General features: G+C 43.9%; 1 protein-coding gene across 1 annotated transcript in view; it reads left to right on the forward strand.

Moving 5' to 3' along the window:
- Nucleotides 1-20,522, forward strand: part of mEFG1 (mitochondrial translation elongation factor G 1) — a 54,030-nt gene extending 33,508 nt beyond the window's left edge. Inside the window, exons 12-15 of the mRNA XM_068380457.1 lie at nt 14,145-14,262; nt 17,358-17,477; nt 18,867-19,027; nt 20,184-20,522. Of these exons, the coding sequence (XP_068236558.1) occupies nt 14,145-14,262; nt 17,358-17,477; nt 18,867-19,027; nt 20,184-20,366 (582 nt within the window). The 3' untranslated portion in view covers nt 20,367-20,522. The remainder of the gene's footprint in view (nt 1-14,144; nt 14,263-17,357; nt 17,478-18,866; nt 19,028-20,183) is intronic.
- Nucleotides 20,523-21,896: the final 1,374 nt, after the last annotated feature.

Below are 21,896 nucleotides of genomic sequence, written 5' to 3' on the forward strand. Positions count from 1 at the left end.
ATGAGGGTACATCTGTGCGTGCCAGTCGTCCTCCCAGTCCGGGACCTCTTGCAAGCTCCCAAGCCCAGGGGAGAAGCAATGTCGAAGGACCAAAGGGTTCGGCAGGCCTTGATCGGCGCACGGATGTATCCTCAGTGGTTGCGGACGTATCTGTTAAGGATCGTCCCATCCACATACAGACGAATGAGCCCTTACATTCCTCGTCTGTGGAAGAAGTTTCCAGGAGGAAACGGTGGACCAAGGTCTCACGACCGCTCAAACGTAAGGTCCCTTCCGAGCTAGTCCAACGGCCCAGGTGTAGCCACTGGGTCAGTTCGGACTCGCCACAGTCATCTGATGACTGCACACCTCCCAAGAGAGGTAGAGTGGTTCCTCAACAGGCTACTGCTCCGTCTGTTGTTGCTCCAACCACAGTAGACCCTAAGTGGTCCATGCTGCAGACTATGCAGTCTCAGCTTGCGGCATTCATGCAGGAGTATCATGCCGAGAAAGTTAACACCTCTCCTGTTAACCTACAACCCGCAGAGGTTGTGCGCTCAGCAGATACTGCGGCTGCCTGCTCCCACACTCCACCTGTGAGAGCTCCTCCACCGATGCGCAGTCCTCCCTGCCAGACGCATGTTCTTGCTGCACCATCTGCTAACATGCGTGAGCTGCCGCATCAGGAGTTGCCGGGTTCCAGCACTATGCGGCATTCTCCTCAGCCCATGCAGCATGCTCTGCATACCTTACAGCATGCTCCGCATCCCATGCAGCATGAGCCGCATACCTTACAGCATGCTCTGCATACCATACCGCATGCTCCTCAGCCCACCGCAGCCCCTCCCACACACCAGCCCTCTGCTATTGTTGTTGCCAGCTCGCAGACCGACCAGCAGAGGCATGATGTTGGATCCGCAGGTACGCATGCACCCGTTCTGCCGGATTCAGCCGTTCAGCTTGCTGCTCTGCCTTTGCCACTCACAACTCGACTTTCGGATGATGATGTATCGGATGATGAAGCTGCACATCTGGATGAACCTCACTCTGATATTGAAGGACACAAGTCTTCGCCACCCTCCTTAGACTTTCGCAAAGTCCTTGCCTTGTTCAGGGACTTGTATCCTGAGCATTTTGTGTCTGCAACCCCTCGTTCTCCTCCCTCCGAGTTTGCTCTGGGCATGCAGTCTGCTGCGCCTGCCTTCACCAAGCTTGTTCTCGCCAGATCATCTAGGAGAGCTTTGAGGGTTATGGGGGACTGGTTGCATTCCAAGAAGCAACTGGGAAGGACCTCTTTTGTGTTTCCTCCTCCCAAGCTTGCTTCTAAGTCGAGCGTCTGGTATGCCACGGGAGAGGAACCCGGCTTGGGGGGTTCCTGCCTCTGCCCAGGCCGACTTCTCAAGTCTGGTTGACTCTCCCCGCAGGTTGGCTATGAGACGTTCGAAGATCTGCTGGTCCTTTTCCGATTTAGATCATCTGTTGAAGGGAGTCTTTCGTGCCTTCGAGATATTCAACTTCCTCGATTGGTGTTTGGGAGCCTTAAGCAGGAAGACTTCCCCTTCAGATAAGGACTCGGCCATGCTGATCATGTCTAGCATGGACAAGGCAATTCGGGATGGGTCTGGTGAACTTGCGGCTTCATATGTATCAGGAGTCCTTAAGAAGAGAGAACATCTTTGCTCCTTCTTATCTGCTGGTATCACTCCTTGCCAGAAGTCAGAGTTGTTGTTTGCTCCTCTCTCCAAGTGTCTGTTTCCGGAGGAGTTGATTAAGGGGATGGCTGCCTCACTTATCCAGAAGGATACTCATGATCTGATGGCTTCTTCTGCACGTAAGGCTAAAACCTTACCTTCCGTGCCTAGACCCTTCCGCCCTGCAGCAGTTGACACACCTGCTTCTAGGTTCATCCCGCCCTTTCGTGGCAGAACCTCCAGCAGAGGAGGTACCCGTGCAGACAGTCACCGTGGCAAGTCCAAGAAGGGTTCCAAGTCCGCAAAAGGCAAGTTTTGACTTCCTTCCTCTCCAGACAGCAGTAGGAGCCAGACTCAAGACCTTCTGGCAAGCTTGGGAGAGCAGAGGTGCAGACGCTCAGTCTGTGAAGTGGCTAAGGGAGGGATACAGAATTCCGTTCTGCCGCAATCCCCCTCTAGCTACATCTCCCATCAACCTCTCTCCCAACTACAAGGAGAAGGACAAGAGGCTAGCGTTGCAACAAGAGGTGTCGCTCTTGCTACAAAAGGAAGCGGTGGTCATAGTCCGGGATCATCAATCCCCGGGCTTTTACAACCGTCTCTTCCTGGTAGCCAAGAAGACAGGAGGTTGGAGACCGGTGCTGGACGTCAGTGCTCTCAATGCTTTTGTCACCAAGCAGACGTTCACGATGGAGACGACGAAGTCGGTCCTAGCAGCGGTCAGGCAGGAGGACTGGATGGTCTCGTTAGACCTGAAAGACGCATACTTTCACGTCCCCATCCATCCAGACTCCCAACCTTTCCTAAGATTCGTCTTTGGAAAGGTTGTGTACCAGTTCCAAGCCCTGTGCTTTGGCCTAAGCACGGCACCTCTTGTGTTTACCAGACTGATGAGGAATATTGCGAAATTCCTTCACTTGGCAGACATCAGAGCCTCCCTCTATTTAGACGACTGGCTTTTAAGAGCTCCCACAAGTCGTCGCTGTCTGGAGAATCTCAGATGGACTATGGATCTGACCAAGGAACTGGGCCTCCTGGTCAATTTAGAGAAGTCCCAGCTCGTCCCATCCCAGACCATTGTCTACCTGGGTATGGAGATTCAGAGTCGAGCTTTTCGGGCTTTTCCGTCGGCCCCAAGGATCAACCAAGCCCTAGAATGCATCCAGAGCATGCTGAGAAGGAACCGATGCTCAGTCAGGCAGTGGATGAGTCTAACAGGGACACTTTCATCGCTGGCCCTGTTCATCGAGTTAGGGAGACTCCACCTCCGCCCCCTTCAGTATCATCTAGCTGCTCACTGGATAAAGGACATGACGCTAGAGACGGTCTCAGTTCCTGTTTCCGAAGAGATGAGGTCTACTCTAACATGGTGGAAGAACAGCATTCTTCTCAAGGAAGGTCTACCATTGGCTGTTCAGACCCCCGACCACCGTCTCTTCTCGGACGCATCAGACACGGGCTGGGGTGCGACATTGGACGGACAAGAATGCTCGGGAACATGGAATCAGGAGCAAAGGACACTTCACATCAATTGCAAGGAGTTGTTGGCGGTTCATCTGGCCTTGATAAACTTCAAGTCCCTCCAGCTAAACAAGGTGGTGGAGGTGAACTCCGACAACACCACAGCCTTGGCTTACACTCTCCAAGCAGGGAGGGACTCATTCGAGGAAGTTGTTCGAGATCGCAAGGGACCTCCTCATTTGGTCAAAAGATCGAAAGCTCACGCTGGTAACGAGGTTCATTCAGGGCGATATGAATATCATGGCAGATCGCCTCAGCCGGAAGGGTCAGGTCATCCCCACAGAGTGGACCCTTCACAAGAATGTTTGCAGCAGACTTTGGGCCCTGTGGGGTCAGCCAACCATAGATCTGTTCGCTACCTCGATGACCAAGAGGCTCCCGTTGTATTGTTCTCCGATTCCAGACCCAGCAGCAGTTCACGTGGATGCCTTTCTGCTGGATTGGTCCCATCTCGACCTGTATGCATTCCCGCCGTTCAAGATTGTCAACAGGGTTCTTCAGAAGTTCGCCTCTCACAAAGGGACACGGCTGACGTTGGTTGCTCCCCTCTGGCCCGCGAGAGAATGGTTCACAGAGGTACTGCAATGGCTGGTCGACGTTCCCAGGACTCTTCCTCTAAGAGTGGACCTTCTGCGTCAACCTCACGTAAAGAAGGTACACCCAAACCTCCACGCTCTTCGTCTGACTGCCTTCAGACTATCGAAAGACTCTCAAGAGCTAGAGGCTTTTCGAAGGAGGCAGCCAGAGCGATTGCCAGAGCAAGGAGGACATCCACTCTCAGAGTCTATCAGTCTAAATGGGAAATCTTCCGAAGCTGGTGCAAGGCCAATGCAGTTTCCTCAACCAGTACCACTGTAACCCAGATTGCTGACTTCCTGTTACATCTAAGGAACGTAAGATCCCTATCAGCTCCTACGATCAAGGGTTACAGAAGTATGTTGGCAGCGGTTTTCCGCCACAGAGGCTTGGATCTTTCCACCAACAAAGATCTACAGGACCTCCTTAGGTCTTTTGAGACCTCAAAGGAACGTCGGTTGTCCACTCCAGGCTGGAATCTAGACGTGGTCCTAAGGTTCCTTATGTCATCAAGATTTGAACCGCTCCAATCAGCCTCTTTTAAGGACCTCACATTAAAAACTCTTTTCCTCGTGTGCTTAGCAACAGCTAAAAGAGTAAGTGAGATCCACGCCTTCAGCAGGAACATAGGTTTCACATCTGAAACGGCTACATGTTCCTTGCAGCTCGGTTTTTTGGCTAAAAACGAGCTTCCTTCACGTCCTTGGCCTAAGTCGTTCGAGATCCCAAGCCTGTCCAACTTGGTGGGGAACGAACTGGAGAGAGTACTTTGCCCAGTTAGAGCTCTTAGGTACTATCTAAGAAGGTCAAAACCATTACGAGGACAATCAGAAGCCTTATGGTGTGCTATCAAGAAGCCTTCTCTACCAATGTCTAAGAACGCAGTTTCTTACTACATCAGGCTTCTGATTAGAGAAGCGCATTCTCATCTGAAGGAAGAAGACCTTGCTTTGCTGAAGGTAAGGACACATGAAGTGAGAGCTGTGGCTACTTCAGTGGCCTTCAAACAGAACCGTTCTCTGCAGAGTGTTATGGATGCAACCTATTGGAGAAGCAAGTCAGTGTTCGCATCATTCTATCTCAAAGATGTCCAGTCTCTTTACGAGAACTGCTACACCCTGGGACCATTCGTAGCAGCGAGTGCAGTAGTAGGTGAGGGCTCAGCCACTACATTCCCATAATCCCATAACCTTTTTAACCTTTCTCTTGAATACTTTTTATTGTTGTTCTTTGGGTTGTACGGTCGGCTAAGAAGCCTTCCGCATCCTGGTTGATTTGGCGGGTGGTCAATTCTTTCTTGAGAAGCGCCTAGGTTAGAGGTTGTGATGAGGTCCTTTAGTATGGGTTGCAGCCCTTTATACTTCAGCACCTAAGAGTCGTTCAGCATCCTAAGAAGACCGCTAGGCTCAGTAAGGAAGACGTACTTAAAAAAGGCAGAGTAATGGTTCAAGTCGACTTCCTTACCAGGTACTTATTTATTTTATGTTTGTTATTTTGAATAACTAATAAAATGAAATACGGGATACTTAGCTTCTTTGTTAACATGTATGCTGGTCTCCACCCACCACCCTGGGTGTGAATCAGCTACATGATCATCGGGTAAGATTAATATTGAAAAATTTTATTTTCATTAGTAAAAAGGGATTTTGACGAAGGAAAAATCTATTTCTGGGCGAGAGACCTGTGCCGCCCAGTGAAATGCTCCTTAAGCACCATTTCAAAGGAATATAACTGCTAATATTACCAGAGAAAAAATGTAAAGGAATGCTAGGTTGAACTAGCTCGCTCACCTAATGGTGTCGGTATAGACTGGGGCGAAATACCAGAGGTCTCGTACCATTTAGACTTCTCCTCTTCGAAATCCCCCAATAGTGAGGTGCCGTTCAACCTCCCCTGCCTCGCAGACCAGTACTACTAACTCAACCCACGCTTGCCCATCACTCCTTACAGCACCCTTAAGTTTGGGGTCTAAACAGGGGGGGAGCAAATAGGGTGGGTTCACTGGGCGGCACAGGTCTCTCGCCCAGAAATAGATTTTTCCTTCGTCAAAATCCCTTTTCTGGGCTCAATCCCTGTGCCGCGCAGTGAAATATTACCAGAGAAAACGAACCCAAACTTTATTAACTATACGGGAACGAATTAAAATCAACATAACAAACAGTGGTTTAATCAAAAGTTAACGTAGAAGACGGACGTCTTTAATAACATCAGCATGATAAGGTATAATATCCCAGGAAGGGAAGACAAAAGAACATTAACTTAAAACAAAACCAATTAAGGTCAAACACTGGAACAAATTACATACACTTGAACACTAAAGAAATACAGTTCGTATGGAAGAATAAATTGAACAATGATAATAAAATGGCAATGTTACGAACTAGGAACACCCATGGGTGTGATACAACAAACCGAACTCAGGTAGGAACTGTAAGTGAGGCAGGTAAGAGGAAGAAGGTGGAAGATATAGGATTCAGGGATTAGTTAGAAGGAATTTGTCCGGGGGATACCACGCTCCCTGCAGCTACGGTAGCGAGTTGAAGGGCCTCTAATTGTTTAAGATAGTGCCGCTTGAACACTGAGGGGGATTTCCATCCGGTATATTTAGAGATATCTGTAAAGTTCATATGATGGAAAAAATTTATTGAGGTCGCTACCGCCCGAATGTCGTGGACGTGAGGAAAAGACTCTGGATTGGCCTGTTTAATAAAATACAAGATCTGTTGTCTGATCCCTTTCAAAGTTATAGTCCCTCCCCGCTCCCTGATGAACAAGGGTCCCGAGGTCTTATAGGAAGTCCTTGATAGAAAGGACTTTAGAGTGGTAACCGGGCATAGGGAAGGATCCTGAAGGAGAGGGGTGATTTTCCAGGAGGACCATCTATTCTGAGGGTCTTCATTTTTGGCCAAGAAGACCTTGTCTGGGGAGAGGAGGACCTCTCCTGACGGAAGGAACTCTATGTGGCCTGGATCCCTTGATAAGGCAGCTAATTCCGAAATCCTGGCGCCAGATGCCAAACTCACGAGAAAGAGAGTTTTCCTGAGTAGAGGGATATACTCACATGAATCGTTGACGGTTTCTGACGCTAGTTTAAGAACATCATTGAGAAACCAGGAAATCGGGCTAGGACGAGAAGATGGTCTCAGTCTGGCACAGGCTCTTGGGATCGAAGCTAGCAATGAATCTGTTAGATCTATATTAAAGCCGATTAGAAAAATCTTCTTCAAGGCAGACTTGATGGTAGTAATAGTGTTAGCTGCTAAGCCCGACTCAAACAAGGTTCTGAAAAAGGTTACCGTTAGGTTTAGTGTCATAAAGTCAGTACTAGAATCTTTCAAAAACTTAGCTAGTTTTTTGACCGCTGAGTCATATTGACGAAGAGTGGAGTCTCTCGTCAGATTCTAAAAATAAAGTATTCTGGGGGTCTATGTTAGCCCCTTTGTGTGCCGCAAACTTCATGAAGTCCATAAAGTTAGGGTGGTCTGAATGTTTGAGGAAGCGAACACAGTGCACGTTTGTACTATCTGGGTCAAAGTCGGGTTGGGAATCTGGTGAGGGTGGAGATTCAGCTCCAGTAAAAGAGGAAACCAATTGCTCTTGGGCCAATTGGGGGCCACCAGGGCTACTTGACCTTTGAAGGTTCGAAGTTTGTCCAGCACTTTCATCAGTAGGTTCACCGGTGGGAAAAGGTAAATCCTTTCCCAGGCGTTCCAGTCGAGAGACATGGCATCCGTGGCGTAAGCCCGAGGGTCCAGGTTGGGGGCCACATAACATTTCAGCTTGTGGTTGGATTCCGTCGCGAAGAGGTCTACCTGGAGATCCGGCACTTGGAAGAGGATCCATTGAAAGGATTTGCGATCTAGTGACCATTCTGACTCCAACGGTACCGTCCTGGAGAGTGCGTCTGCCACAACGTTCCGAACTCCAGCCAGATGAACGGCGGATAGGTGCCATTGGTTTGAGGCCGCCAGGGAGAAGATTGCCACCATCACGTGATTGATGGGACCTGACTATGACTTCGTTGTCGAGGACTATCCTCAGATGTTGTTTCTTGGCCGGGGAAAGACGTTTCAAGGTTAGTAAGACAGCCATGGCCTCCAGGACGTTTATGTGAAATTGCTGGAACATTGTGGACCAAAGGCCCTGAACTTTCCTGTGTTGGGAGTAGCCTCCCCAACCTGATAGGGAGGCATCCGTGTGGATGACTATCCTTGGAGGGGGGTACTGCAACGGAACCGACTTTGATAGGCTCTTGGCGGTTGTCCATGGGAGAAGCCTCTTCCGAAGAATGGGAGGAAGGCGTGTCTTCTTGTCCCGACGTTTGGTGTTCGCTCTGGAGCGCCAAACTCGGTTGATGTCTTTCAGTTTCGCTTTCAGAAGGAGGTCTGTCACTGAAGCGAATTGTAGGGACCCTAGAATCCTCTCCTGGTTCCTTCTGGAAGTTACCTTTTCCCCGAGAAAGCGTTTGGTATTTTTCGCAATCTCTATCCTCTTGGACCTGGGGAGACATAGAGTGTGAGAACGTAGGTCCCACCGTAATCCCAGCCACTGAAATTTGGTCTTTGGTGTCAGACGAGACTTTCCGAAGTTTATCTGGAATCCCAGAAACTGAAGATATTGGATCACCTTGTTTGTTGCCTTGAGACAATCCTCGACGTTGTCTGACCAGATTAGCCAATCGTCCAGGTATGCGACGACTTGGATTCCGTGGGATCGGAGTTCCTGAATGACCGATTCCGCCAGTTTCGTGAAGATTCTGGGCGCGATGTTGAGCCCGAAAGGCATCACTTTGAACGTGTAAGCCTTGTCGTCCAGTCTGAATCCTAGGAATGGGCGGAAGTGTCTCGCTATTGGAACGTGATAGTAAGCATCGGTAAGATCGATGGAGGTGGTGACGGCCCCACGGGGAAGCAAGGTTCGCACCTGCGAGACGGTAAGCATGTGAAACCTGTCGCATTGAATGGACAAGTTTAGTCGAGACAGATCGAGGATGACCCTTCGGCTGTCGGAGTCTTTCTTCGGAACGCTGAATAAGCGACCTTGAAACTTCAGATATTTCGTTTCCTTGATCGCGTTCTTGCGAAGAAGATCTTGGGTAAACAAAAGTAGGTCCGGTGTCGAGGGTTGATGGAATCTGTTCGGTGGAGGAGGCCCTTCTATCCAACTCCACCCCAGGCCCTTGGAGATTATGCTGAAGGCCCAAGGACTGAATTTCCAGCGACTCCGGAACACATAAAGTCTCCCTCCTACCTGAAGACCGTCAGTAGTTGGAGGTTTTACCGCCTCGGCCACCACGTGACCCTTTTCCACGGGAGAAATGTCTCCCTTTGCTTCTGTTCTGAAAAGAACCCCTCGAACCGGGGCCCCTGCCTCGTTGGTATCCTTGGGAGGAAAACCGGGACTCATAGACCGGGTTATAAACAGGAGAGGTAAACGAGTTCGAAGCCACTTGGTTTTCAGGGACGAGGACATACTTCACTTGGGGCTGAGACTTGGAGGTGGAGGGTTGGATGCCCTGAGAGACCGGGGCCGACTGGACTACTTGAATAGGTTGGCGGAATTGGGTAGAGCTATAAGGGCGTAGCCTTTTTCTGCCCCGGGAGTGAATGCTCGATTGTTCGAACTTCCGTTTGGGAGTGAGACCCCAACGGACTTTGAGGCTCTGGTTCACTCTGGCAGCTTCGCTCAATACCGAGTTGACCATGTCCTCCGGGAAAAGGTCCGGACCCCAAGCAGAGGCTTTAATGAGCTTATTTGGCTCATGGCGGATAGTGGCTTCAGATAAGACATGCTTACGGCAAAGTCTTTTGGCCACCAAGAAGTCGTAGCAGTCTGCTAACAAAGATTGCAGGGTGGCTTTAGTCATAACTTTAAAAGAGTGTTCCTCGTCATAAGTAAGAGAAAACATCTCCGCCATAGTCGAGATGTTGAGGCTCCGGCTAAACCTAGACCGGGACTCGAACTCGAGTCGGATTAAGGTTTCAGGTAGTCTTGGGAGGCGTTCACTGAATTGCGTCGATGCACAGTCCGCGGATAGCTTACCAGAAGTGAATGTCGATTGAATGTTAAGCCAACATTCATTATCTGATGGGAACAGCAGAGATGTAGGATCTGTCTCCCGGAGTTGTGGCAAAGGCTTATCTTCGGTCACTGCCTGAAGGGCTAATTCAACCATTTTGGTGACGCAAGGAGTGGGGGTCTGTTCGTCCACAAGAAACATGGTGTAAGTACTCTTGTGGGGGGTCAGCATGGTGTTTGTACAACCCCACTCATTTAAGGTTCGAACCCAAACAGACTGAGCCTGTTCCTTCGGAAAGATAACGGTCTCTTTAGGGACCTTATCTAGTCGGACAAGAGCCTCTTCCGTAAGCCGGGCGAAGCCGGGGAAAGGAAATTGAAGACCGGGAGGGAAGAACTCAAAATCTTCAATGGGCCTGGTCCCAAAACCCTCGATGGTCAACATTCCGTCCGTGAAAGGACAGTGGAGCGCCATTTTCCACGGGTTGTTCTTCGTGAAGGGTGGAAGTTTTGAGGCGTCCGGGATGAGGAACTGCTGTTGTTGAGGCAGTCCACTTTCCAGGGTATCTAGTCTTCTGGTGACGGCAGAAAGTATAGAACTAATCTGCTCTGTAACGACCCTCGACAACATATTCGTGAGGGCCTCCGGGTCGAGGTTGGTTGTGGTAATTAAGGGGGATGACTGCACTCCCGGGTCCTGAGACATAGGGGCAGTGCTAGTCGAGTCACTAGGAGCTCCGGGGAGGGGAGCCTTCTTGGGCTTCGATGATCCAGGTAGTGTAGGATTCTGACGAGTCCTCACTAAAGGTCTTTTCTGAGATTTGACCTTGGCAGGAACCGAGAGCGATCTCGGGGAGGATTCGTGGTTCCCTTCAAAACCAAGAAAGGAAGAATTATTAGAAGTTGGAGAAAAAGAGGGGCTAAGAAGAGAGGTCTTAGCGCCAGACCCACCTGCCTCACTTACAACCTTACCTGTGTCTGGTTCGTCAAAAACCATGGGCTCTATGTCTAAGGTCAGAGCCGTAACATTGTCTTCAATGGGGTCCGGGTCGTCAGGGATGTCTGTATCCTGGACGAGATTGAGTTCTACGGTTTCCGCAATGTCAGCAATTATAGGAGCCGCCACTTGCCTAGGCACTGCTGCCGAAGATTTTGCGTTCGGGTAGATAAGTCTACAATAATCTTCTGAGAGGACGTAGGGCTTCCTGGCCTTTACGTTACGGGCGAAGCCGCCTACCCACAATTTCAAAGTGGCTCTTGCTGAAGTTTTAACCGCCTGGGAACTCTGAAAGAACGGGGATAAGGTTAGCAAACCCGAGGGACAAAATGATAAATGAACCCGAAGATTCATAACAGAAGTCAATGATTATCTATCATATTGATGTCGCCCAGTGAAGGGAAGTAAATACAAAAATGACTGAAAGAGGCTCACCGAATCTGAAGCGAGGGTGGAGATAAGGTCTTAACAGATAAGGCAGTTGTCAGGGTGCCATACCACAATATCGTCCATCTGGATCCCACAGTCCGCGTGGGACCGACAGACAGCATGTCCGCAAGGCTGGTGAAGGACGGCCGCGCAGGCTGTCATCCGGCAACGGACCACCTGTAAAAGGAATAGTCCATGAGCATCTACTAGTTTCTCTATAAGGGGTCCCGGAGGGTCCGGGACCTGCCAGTTAATAAAATAAATGTATAGCCTTAGACTAAACATGCAGAGAACTGAGACTATTCCAATAGCAATCCGGCAGAGCCGGGTATGAAAAAGGATGCAAAAAACAGTGATGAATATATAATCATAACTAGTTCCGGGGCCCCCGGGGCCGGGGAACAGGGTTGGTAAGTAAACTTAAAGTAAACTTAAAGTAACTTAAAGTAAACTTAAAGTACCCAAGATACATCCTTAAAGTACATAAATAGAAAACGCCAATTATGATCTAAAACTAATGTCTGTAATGAATAGGGCTCCCGGAGGGAGGATATTAATCAAAACCGTGTCAGTGTCAACCGATCTTGTAGTTAAGAGCTCGGCGGCTCCGATGTCTGATGACGGGAGGGTATGACGGGAGGGTACAACGGGAGAGCGCGGGGGGAGCCAGTGGAACCCCCCTACCTTACCTGAGGTACCGGGACAAAGGTAATGATTCATGTAGAATATAATATAATGATATGGGATATAATAAGTCCTATACGGACGATAATAGCATGAGGTACCGTAGTTGAGGACACTCCTAATATAAGTGCTCATTCTAACAACCGTAGCTAAAAGCAAGGTTACACCAAGGTGCAGTTATACCGACTAATCACGTGTGATAGTCCCCGGTGGTCCCGGCCTTCCCCCTCCCCGACCGATGGCGACGGGAGGGGGGAGACGAAACCGCCCGGTATGAATGAATGAGACTAAGTCATACCCCGTTGGTATACTCAGTCCTCAATATGTCGGAACGTTGATGGAAGACTGAGGTACAAGCATACTTGACCCGTAATCATAACCAACAACCATCGAGTGAGAGGAAGGGTGTACACTGAAGGGGGGGGGGGGATGGAATAACCTCCCCAACTTGTTGGGGGGGGGTAATGGTACAGGGAAATCGCCAGTGCGCAGTGGTAGACAGGGCTACCAACTGGAGATCCCCTAATCATGACATGAAAATCCCAAAAATATGATCATAACGGAGTAAGCAATAAATATAATATCAATGCACAAATACATAAAAATAATTAATGAATTAAAAGCGAAATCACGTAAGTAAGGTTAGGCATGCAGAAAAAATATGGCGAGAGAGGGACTCGGGCGAGTAAAAAGGGAGGAGCATGACGCCATCAGGAGATGGAAAGCAGGGGTACCAACCTAGTTACTGAAGCGGTAGATCGAACAGTAAAAACAACAAAATACGCGAGAGTCCCACTCGAACCAAACGGAAAACTAGGTGGAGCGTAATAAAACAAAAGCTTTTACTAATAATAAGTGAGATGGTCGAAATAAAAGCTCCTAGAACTAGCGAAACAATCTCAATGGTGACGCTATCCACCAACATGCACGAATGCAGGCATACCAACATAACCTACTCCTGATGAAACGCTAACACCGATATCATAGATAACATAAAATAAATGCTGTATGAAAGCATAAAGTCGGTGTACTAAATGAATATTGCTATATGAAAGCATAAAGTCGGTGTACTAAATGAATATAAGGAAAAAACTCCTAAAGGATCGAACGAATATAAAAGACGGACGAACTAACGAGACAAAGGGCAGAGGCGAAAGTAAGAACGGGGACGCCGCTCATATATAAACACTTCTCAATAATAAAAACAAAGATGACACTGCCCAATCTCGTTAAAAACTCATGGATAAGGTACTTAACTTCGATGGGGTATCTTGGGAATCGGCCATCGAGAGAAAGTTGATGATAAATCCAATGAAACACACGAGAATAAAAAACTTGGACTTATATCAAACAGGTGCTTGAAAGGAGTGATGGGCAAGCGTGGGTTGAGTTAGTAGTACTGGTCTGCGAGGCAGGGGAGGTTGAACGGCACCTCACTATTGGGGGATTTCGAAGAGGAGAAGTCTAAATGGTACGAGACCTCTGGTATTTCGCCCCAGTCTATACCGACACCATTAGGTGAGCGAGCTAGTTCAACCTAGCATTCCTTTACATTTTTTCTCTGGTAATATTAGCAGTTATATTCCTTTGAAATGGTGCTTAAGGAGCATTTCACTGCGCGGCACAGGGATTGAGCCCAGAAATAAATTTTTGAATATACTTACCCGATGATCATGAATTAAAGAACCCGCCCTTCCTCCCCATAGAGAACCAGTGGACCGAGGAGAAAATTGAGTTCTTGTTGACAAGAAGTACTTGAGTACCTGCTCACAGATGGCGCTGTTGTGTACACCCCCACCTGGATAGCGATCGCTGGCGTATCCCGACCGTAGATTTCTGTCGGGCAACGGAGTTGACAGCTACATGATCATCGGGTAAGTATATTCAAAAATTTATTTTACTAATGAAAATAACATTTTTATGGTACTGCTCTTGAAATGTTTGCAAGTCAAATTTTTTGTGTAATTTTGGCCTAGAGTAGGCCTAACGTGCATCCCATGCCTATGATTTGCAGCTAGAAAAGTCAACAAATAACCGGATTTCATATGAAATACATATTAGGTTATTACAAATATCAGTTTTCTTACTGTATTGAATAAGATATTGTCTTTTTATAGTATTTCTTTACATTATCTTTATTTTCAGATTGATTTCTTTGTATCTTTTGAATGATTGTAAGTTTGGGATCTTTTCCGAGCTGTTTATTGTGATTATTGCTTGTCTATATTTACTGATGTTTGGTGTTACAGCCTTTGCCTGTAGAGGAAAATACCAAGAATGTATTTCAAGATGAAACCATGGGTACTAATATTCCCAAGCAGTTTGTACCAGCAATTGAGAAGGGCTTCAAACAGATGTGCAATAAAGGTAAGGGACATTCGAGGAAGCACAACAGCACTTGCATATTAACAAATATTTGAGACTTAGTATTGGCTGTCTATAGTTGGCTTCTCAGTTTTTTTAATTAATTAATTACTATCTATATTATTATTAACCCTTTTACCCCCAACGCTATTTGGAACTTTCCAACCCTTAACCCCCAGGGTTTTTTTTTTTTTCCCAAGCACATTTTGCAATATATATATTTTAAATTGCTCTAACAGCCTTAATTTTTATCATAGAGAGGTCAGGTTGGTCTCATTCTTTTGGAAAATGCCTGAAGTTTCTCATAAAGTTATCAAAAATATGTAAAAAAAAAATGTAAATAGCAGTTTTTTGCAAGGACGTACCAGTACGTCCATGGGGGTAAAGGGATTAGTTTTGTGAAACGTACCAGTACGTCCATTGGGGGTAAAAGGGTTAACAAATATTTGAGACTTAGTATTGGCTCTCTATAGTTGGCTTCTCAATTTTTCAATTTATTTATTACTATCTTTGGTTTCTGGTGGGAGTGGGGCTGAGACAGGGATGTGTGATGTCGCCGTGGTTGTTTAACTTGTATGTTGATGGAGTGGTGAGAGAGGTGAATGCTCGAGTGCTTGGACGAGGATAGAAACTGGTAGACGAGAATGACCATGAATGGGAGGTAAATCAGTTGTTGTTTGCGGATGATACTATACTGGTTACAGATGCGGAAGAGAAGCTTGGCCGATTAGTGACACAATTTGGAAGGGTGTGTGAGAGAGGGAAGTTGAGAGTTAATGTGGGTAAGAGCATATGCTAAATGTTTAAAATGTAATCTTAGTTAGTGGAAGTACACAAAACCAGAATGTATTCTAGCCTGGTGCACCAACTTACCACCACATATCTTCTTAATTAGCATTCGTTTACAAATCTACCCTCACTTTTGCTTCTCTCATCAAGCCAGTTAACATCATTGGCTCCTGTTGATAGTTGAGATTACCAGAATTTGCAAATAAATGGTATCATTGGTGTTAGTTCATTCATTATTTGTTTACAGTACTTGTATTTGATAATTGGATGCAATGTCAATGACAAATGAAAATACTAAATTAGGTTTTGTGTCTGTCTTTGTGAGGCAAGCATTTTTAGCATGAAACATGATCCCCACTCTAAGTGTAATTTATAGAGGTATGGATTTTAGTACTATTTAAGGATAGATGTGAAGAATGTAGAAATTTTTGAGAGGGGTCTGAACCTTTTTGAGTTATAAGAAGAGGGAAAAAGGCAATGGACATAAAGGAAGTAGAAAAGATACAAATAGATCAGATATTCAGTGGTTTTAGGAAGCAGATTGTGATGCCATCGCCTCTGTCTGTAGTCCTCCTACACCCCCTCCAACCATTCCTATTTCCTCAAGTCTCTACCTCTAGTTCACACGTAAATTCAAGCTAAACTGCAGTGAGATGAATCAAAGTAGAAAATTATTAGCAACTCAACAATTGTAATTTACTCTAGATCCTTCCACAGTGCTAATGTATTCTCCTAAACCCCAGTGACTAGGAGTACATGTGTCGGGAATATTGCTTGCCACCACTGGCTGCTTTCTAGCTTGCTGCTAGTGTCAATCCTTGCAGAGGCTTCATATCCCACTGAATTGTGTGCACCTGTCCCTAGCTCGCTCTCTCTCCGTTCAATACTTTGGTGAACGTCCATCTGCCGATTCTAACTTTGCTTCCTCTGCAGTAATTTAAGCATAAGACTTCTAATTGCTCTTCCTGGAAGGAATCAACTATGTCTATGGATAGTATTAAGTTAGCTAGTCCTTTTGAGATGCAATTTATTTAAAGGGTACGAAATCATATACTCCACATGCTGTACGTCTGGTCCTTTAGACACTGCACAGGACATGTTAGCTGGAACTTAAGAGGTATCTTGCCTTTAAAGTATCCTCCCTTTTTAGCTATGATAAACTGTATTGAGTTTTCGTGAGTGTAATCGCGTATAGAAGAAGTATTAACTCCTTTTTTGCTATTGTTTATAACTTGTTCTTGATTGTACTACATGCCCTAGATGTGGCTAATTATTGTTACTGTAGATACATACAGTAAACCATGTTTTCTCACCCTTTACACTGAGAAGAAAAATAGAAAATGTGTCACTATCCTGAGAAAATAAAAAATAAAAACAGGAGAGGATAGGTTTACAATCACTATCCACACATAGTTACCACTATCACCCCATCTTACCAAATATGGTATTCAACATATGAATATTAGGAGGACTCTTTCAAAGAAAGCAAATTTCCCTAGTAAGATCTCTATTTCAGTACCTACCCTGTATTCATATTTACACCCTCCTACTCGTGACATCTCGAGCAAATGTAAGATTAGGGTTGTAAACAAGGGCTATATAGTAGAAACCTGGTAGTAATGTATTGCATGACTAAAGGGGGTTTGGGATTAGTGTTAATCCAGCCTTAATTTTGTTTAGTTTTATTTTTTTGTCAACAAACTGGCTCTTGAAGCATAGCAGATGAATAAAAAATGGCTTTATTACAGTATTATCATTATGGTAGTTGTTATTATTTATATAAGTGTACATAGTTTAACCAGACCATATAGTTAAAAACATTTTACACCTGTGTAATTACTATATAAATTCCTTGTTATAATAGAAAATGAATTCAGTACTCTTAGTTATCATTAGATATAAAGTAAATAAGGTTTTCACAGAAACACTTGCGTAAGTTCTTAAGCCATATAATAAGTGAAAATAATCAAAATTAACGTAATACACTGGAGGAGCTGTGAACAGTGGCGGGCTACGGGAGAAACTGGTTGCAATAATGCCAGATAATTAAAATATGAAATGCATGCCACATGAGACAATATAAATGCTACATAGTATTCCCTATGCTCCAATAAACGAGAATACTTGCATACATGTATTCCTAACACAACATATATGCTAAATGTGTATTAGCAATAAAGGTACATATAACAATGATAATCATATATATATAAATAATTATAGTGATAATCCATCAAGTACAGTATTTTGTTTGTGACTTAATCGTGGTGGATATACACCCATTCCTTGATTATTTTCTTTATTTTCAGGTCATCTTACGGGACATAAAATATCTGGTGTACGTTTCCGTCTCCTTGATGGTGCCAACCATATGGTAGATTCTAATGAAATATCGTTCATAATGGCAGCAGTTGGAGCTATGAAGCAAGGTAAATCTCTCTCTCTCTCTCTCTCTCTCTCTCTCTCTCTCTCTCTCTCTCTCGTCAATAAATAGATAGTTTTAGGACGAGTTTTATATTAAAAAAGACAATTTGGGCATGAACCAAACTGCTCCTGGCTGTTCTTTTATTATGATATGGATTTAAAACAAGCACAATTCTTATTTTCACATTTTGTAAAAGACTCCTCTATGTATTTTCTTTTATGTTTATGGGATTTACTTGTATATTGGAGTTTGTGTTATTGGATTGCAAACAGGAATTAGATATCTAGTTTTCACAAAGTTAATTTCCTTTTTGAAAATTCTTCTTCATTGGGCTCCATTTATGTCATGAACTTTACTTCATCACCACTTGACTTTGAAAGTCGTGTGATGGTGCTGTTGTTTTAAGTCTTTTGTCCGTATTGCCTCAAACGTTTTTAGTTATAACAACTGTATTCGAATGATGTTTCTGGACAGCTATAACAACTGTTAATCATGACATATTGTTAAAAATAGACGTAGCGCTTTCGAAGACCCCATTTACTGGCGAGTTTACCTCCTTTTCAATATACAAGTGACAACTTACGAACGGTTTTTCTTTATAAAAAACGAAACTGGCCATATAATTTAATAAAGACAAGTTATTTTACGATCACTTCACTAAATGTTTGAGGGATTATTGCACATCACACCAGGTTATGCAAATAGCCCTCATCATTTCGCAGAACTTCACTACATTTGACAAAACCTTTTTATTTCTCTGTGCGAGTCGCTCGACACTCAAATCCCAATGATATGAAGAAGACAGCTAGCTGGCTTCTCCTGATAGGTTGGCACATGCACGTTAGATTCCTTCATGTTCCCAATACAGGTCTCACTAATTATGTACCTGTTGGCTTTTTGATGTCATTGTTTTCTCAAATTTTGGATTATATGGGTTTGCCTTAGTTATTTCAGTCATTCATTTTATATGATCATTCATTTTCTACATGATTTGTTTTTGTTTATGCTATTAACTTACTTTAGCAGAATTTAGTATTCATATGTATTTTCTAATGATTGATAATGTTAGTAGAGTAATTATTAGGTTTTTTCAATTTATATCTTATACTTAAAACACTAGGATACAGAGATGTGTAAAAATCTAGTGATTGTTGGAATTTGTATTAATGTGTATATTGTACAAAGTATACACATTAGAGTACAAATTAGAATGAATTGTATAAAATAACAGTCTGAACTTTGAACTGTATCTGTAAAGAATGTTTCTAATGAAAATTTTTAATCTTATCTTAAGATGTTTAAGAATGTTTTAAGAACCAGTTTAAGTTGTCTGAAGACATTTAAGAATGTTTTGAGAAGCAGTTTAATAAGTTGCCTTGTCTAATGCTTTCAGCTTACGAAGATGGCTCTTGGATTATCCTGGAACCTATCATGTCGGTTGAAATTACAGCCCCAGAAGAGTTCCAAGGTGCTGTAATGTCGCATTTGAATAAACGCAGTGGAATCATCACTGGTACTGATGCAAATGAAGGCTGGTTCTCCCTTTACGCAGAAGTAAGTAGCTACGCGGCTGAAACGGTATTTTCAGTTTAGTTCACACGTTGTATGCATGATTTTCCGTCACATTTGAGAGAGAGAAAGTGCTTCAATTTTCTAGCTTAGTCGTAAACCTTCGTCATTTGTCATCAAGATCTTGTGTGGCTGATTTTCCATATCAGAAGTTAGTATTAATGAGTTTTCTCCGCTGTCCTTTTTCCCCATGCTTGAGGGTACACTCAGGCACACTATTCTATTTGGTTTCTCTCTCTTGTTTTGTTAAAGTTTTTATAGTGTATACAGGAAATATTTAGATGATGTTACCGTTCTTAAGATATTTTATTTTTCCTTGTTTCCTTTCCTCACTGGGCTATTTTCCCCGTTGGGGCCCCTAGGCTTATAGCATTCCTGCTTTTCCAACTAGGGTTGTAGCTTAGCAAGTAATACATTCATACATATACCAAGGCACTTCCCCCAATTTTGGGGGTTAGCCGACATCAAACAATGAAACAAAAAAGGGGACCTCTCACGGGACGAGGGGGGTGGGAACCCTATCTCCTGTATTATAATCCTGTGAGACAAAGCAAGTAATAATAATAATACCTTTAGTCTAAAGATCTGTCACATACATGTCTTTATCTATGCCCATATTTCTAATTTTCTTGGCTGTCTATTGGACTTCATAATTTTACTGTCATATCTTGTAGTTTTCTGAATAACAGAAGTCTCATTGATTATGAGTCGGTCAGTCAGCTGATGATTTTCTTTGTTAGAATTGGAAAAGAATTTTTTAGTAATCGTGAATACCTATAAATTATGGTTAATACAAAGGATGAGTATTTAGTTTCCCTTCATTACTTACTAAGGAAAAATAATCCTTACAGTATTTGATCTATTTAAACTACTTAAAGATCTTGGACTCAGTGCTCTTGTATTGTAAGCAGTGATTCTCTATTGAGACTAGTTTCTAGTTTTAGATCAATATGATATTTTATATTTATAACAAAAGATGTGAATTCAGGACAGAAAAAAAGCATAGAAAACTAATTTCTTATTGCATTATTATGAATGATGAAAATAAAATTTGGTTTTTGTAGAGTATTTTTCCTACAAATGTATTTTATATTTTTGTATAATGTTCAGCATGTAAAACAACATCTGTATATTTCCCCAGGTTCCTCTTAATAACATGTTTGGCTATTCATCCGAATTGAGATCTTCCACGCAAGGGAAAGGCGAATTCAGTATGGAATATTCTCGTTATGCACCGGCAAGCGAGACGGTGATGGAAGCTCTCGTAGCCCAGTTCCAGGAACTAGATGAAGCAGAGCCAGCAAAGAAGAAAGGCCGAAGATAAAGTCAACAAAATTATTGGTAATTTTTTTTCATGCAATATTGTATTTTGTATAGATCTTGTTCATTCTGTTGTAAAATTTGTATGTAGATAATTTATTATAAATCTGAATTGTTTTGTAAATGATGTATGATAAGGCTCAATGAAAGATACATGAATGATTTGTCTTTTATTTTGTAGACGTAATTTTAGACCGGTTTCTTTGGGTAATAATTTTGATTGGGAGTAACGGTCGTTTATCCACAAAGGGCTGTAGTGGCCTACGTGGTAACGTCCCTGACTGGTGATCGCTAGACTAGGGTTCGAGTCCCGCTCAAACTCGTTAGTTCTTTTGGTCCCTGTAACCTTACCATCCTTGTGACCTAAGGATAGAGGATTTGGGGGAGCCCATTGGTCTATCTGCCGAGTCATCAGCAGCCATTGCCTGGCCCCTTTTGGTCCTAGCTTAGGTGGAGAGGGGGCTTGGGCACTGATCATATGTATATATAGTCAGTCTCTAGGGCATTGTCCTGCTTGATAGGGCAATGTCACTGTCCCTTGCTTCTGCCATTCATGAGCTGCCTTTAAAACCTTTAAAGGTAAGGGTCTGTAGGGTGTGTTCTTCACAAGAGACCTACAATTCCGCTTGTGAAGGTATATTTGTTTTAAAAGTTTGTAGAGTAGAATTGTGGGTTCATAGGTCATTCCTCTGTGGTTTATAGTAAGTATTAGAATTAAGTAGCATACTAACTCATTTATATTGTTAGTAAAAGAGATACTGTATTTGTAAAATAACTTTGAAGAGAGGTGTGGTATTGTACAGTAGTGAAGTTAGTTCATATTAGAATTTGATTTCATGCTTAGAGTAAATTATTTTTAGTAGTACAGTAATACTCTGCCCTACATCGTTCCAAGAGACCTGACGTTGGTCGAGTTTCTACGAAGGTTGATTTTCAGCGAAGGTCGCATTTTGATGTAGGTCGATAATCGGTGTAGCTCGATTTTCAACGTAGGACTGATTTTCACCTTATAAGTTGGATTATACATTCCTTCAACAAGTCTAACATGGAAAAGTATTTACACCCTGCTATCACTTTATAAAAATCAGATATTTTACATCAACAAGCTTCCATGTGAAGTACAGTAGTGTACTCTATTTGCATGCATACTGTACTGTAATGTACTGTAAACACTATACAGTACTGTATCTAAATGAAATGTAAGTAACAGAGAGAAAAGAACAAATCTTCAACACCACTACTGTAGTTATTTTTGCAAAGGCTGAAGGATCAATACGTGCACGATCACCTTTGGGTGCACTAAAACCACTGTGCGCACAATTACCACACGCACAATCGTCTACTCGTACGAGCTCCGCAAACCTGATCATCCACTTTTACAATTGTCCATTCCCACAATGGCTTATGCACAAGCTTGCACATGCACAAACTTCATGAACAAGATCATCCTCACACACAATCATCTACACCTACAATCATTCATGCACGGGATCATCCATGAGCGCAAGCTTCACATGCATGATAGTCTACAGCT

This window comes from Palaemon carinicauda, chromosome 9 (genome assembly GCF_036898095.1).
Source record: "Palaemon carinicauda isolate YSFRI2023 chromosome 9, ASM3689809v2, whole genome shotgun sequence".
NCBI lineage: Eukaryota > Metazoa > Arthropoda > Malacostraca > Decapoda > Palaemonidae > Palaemon > Palaemon carinicauda.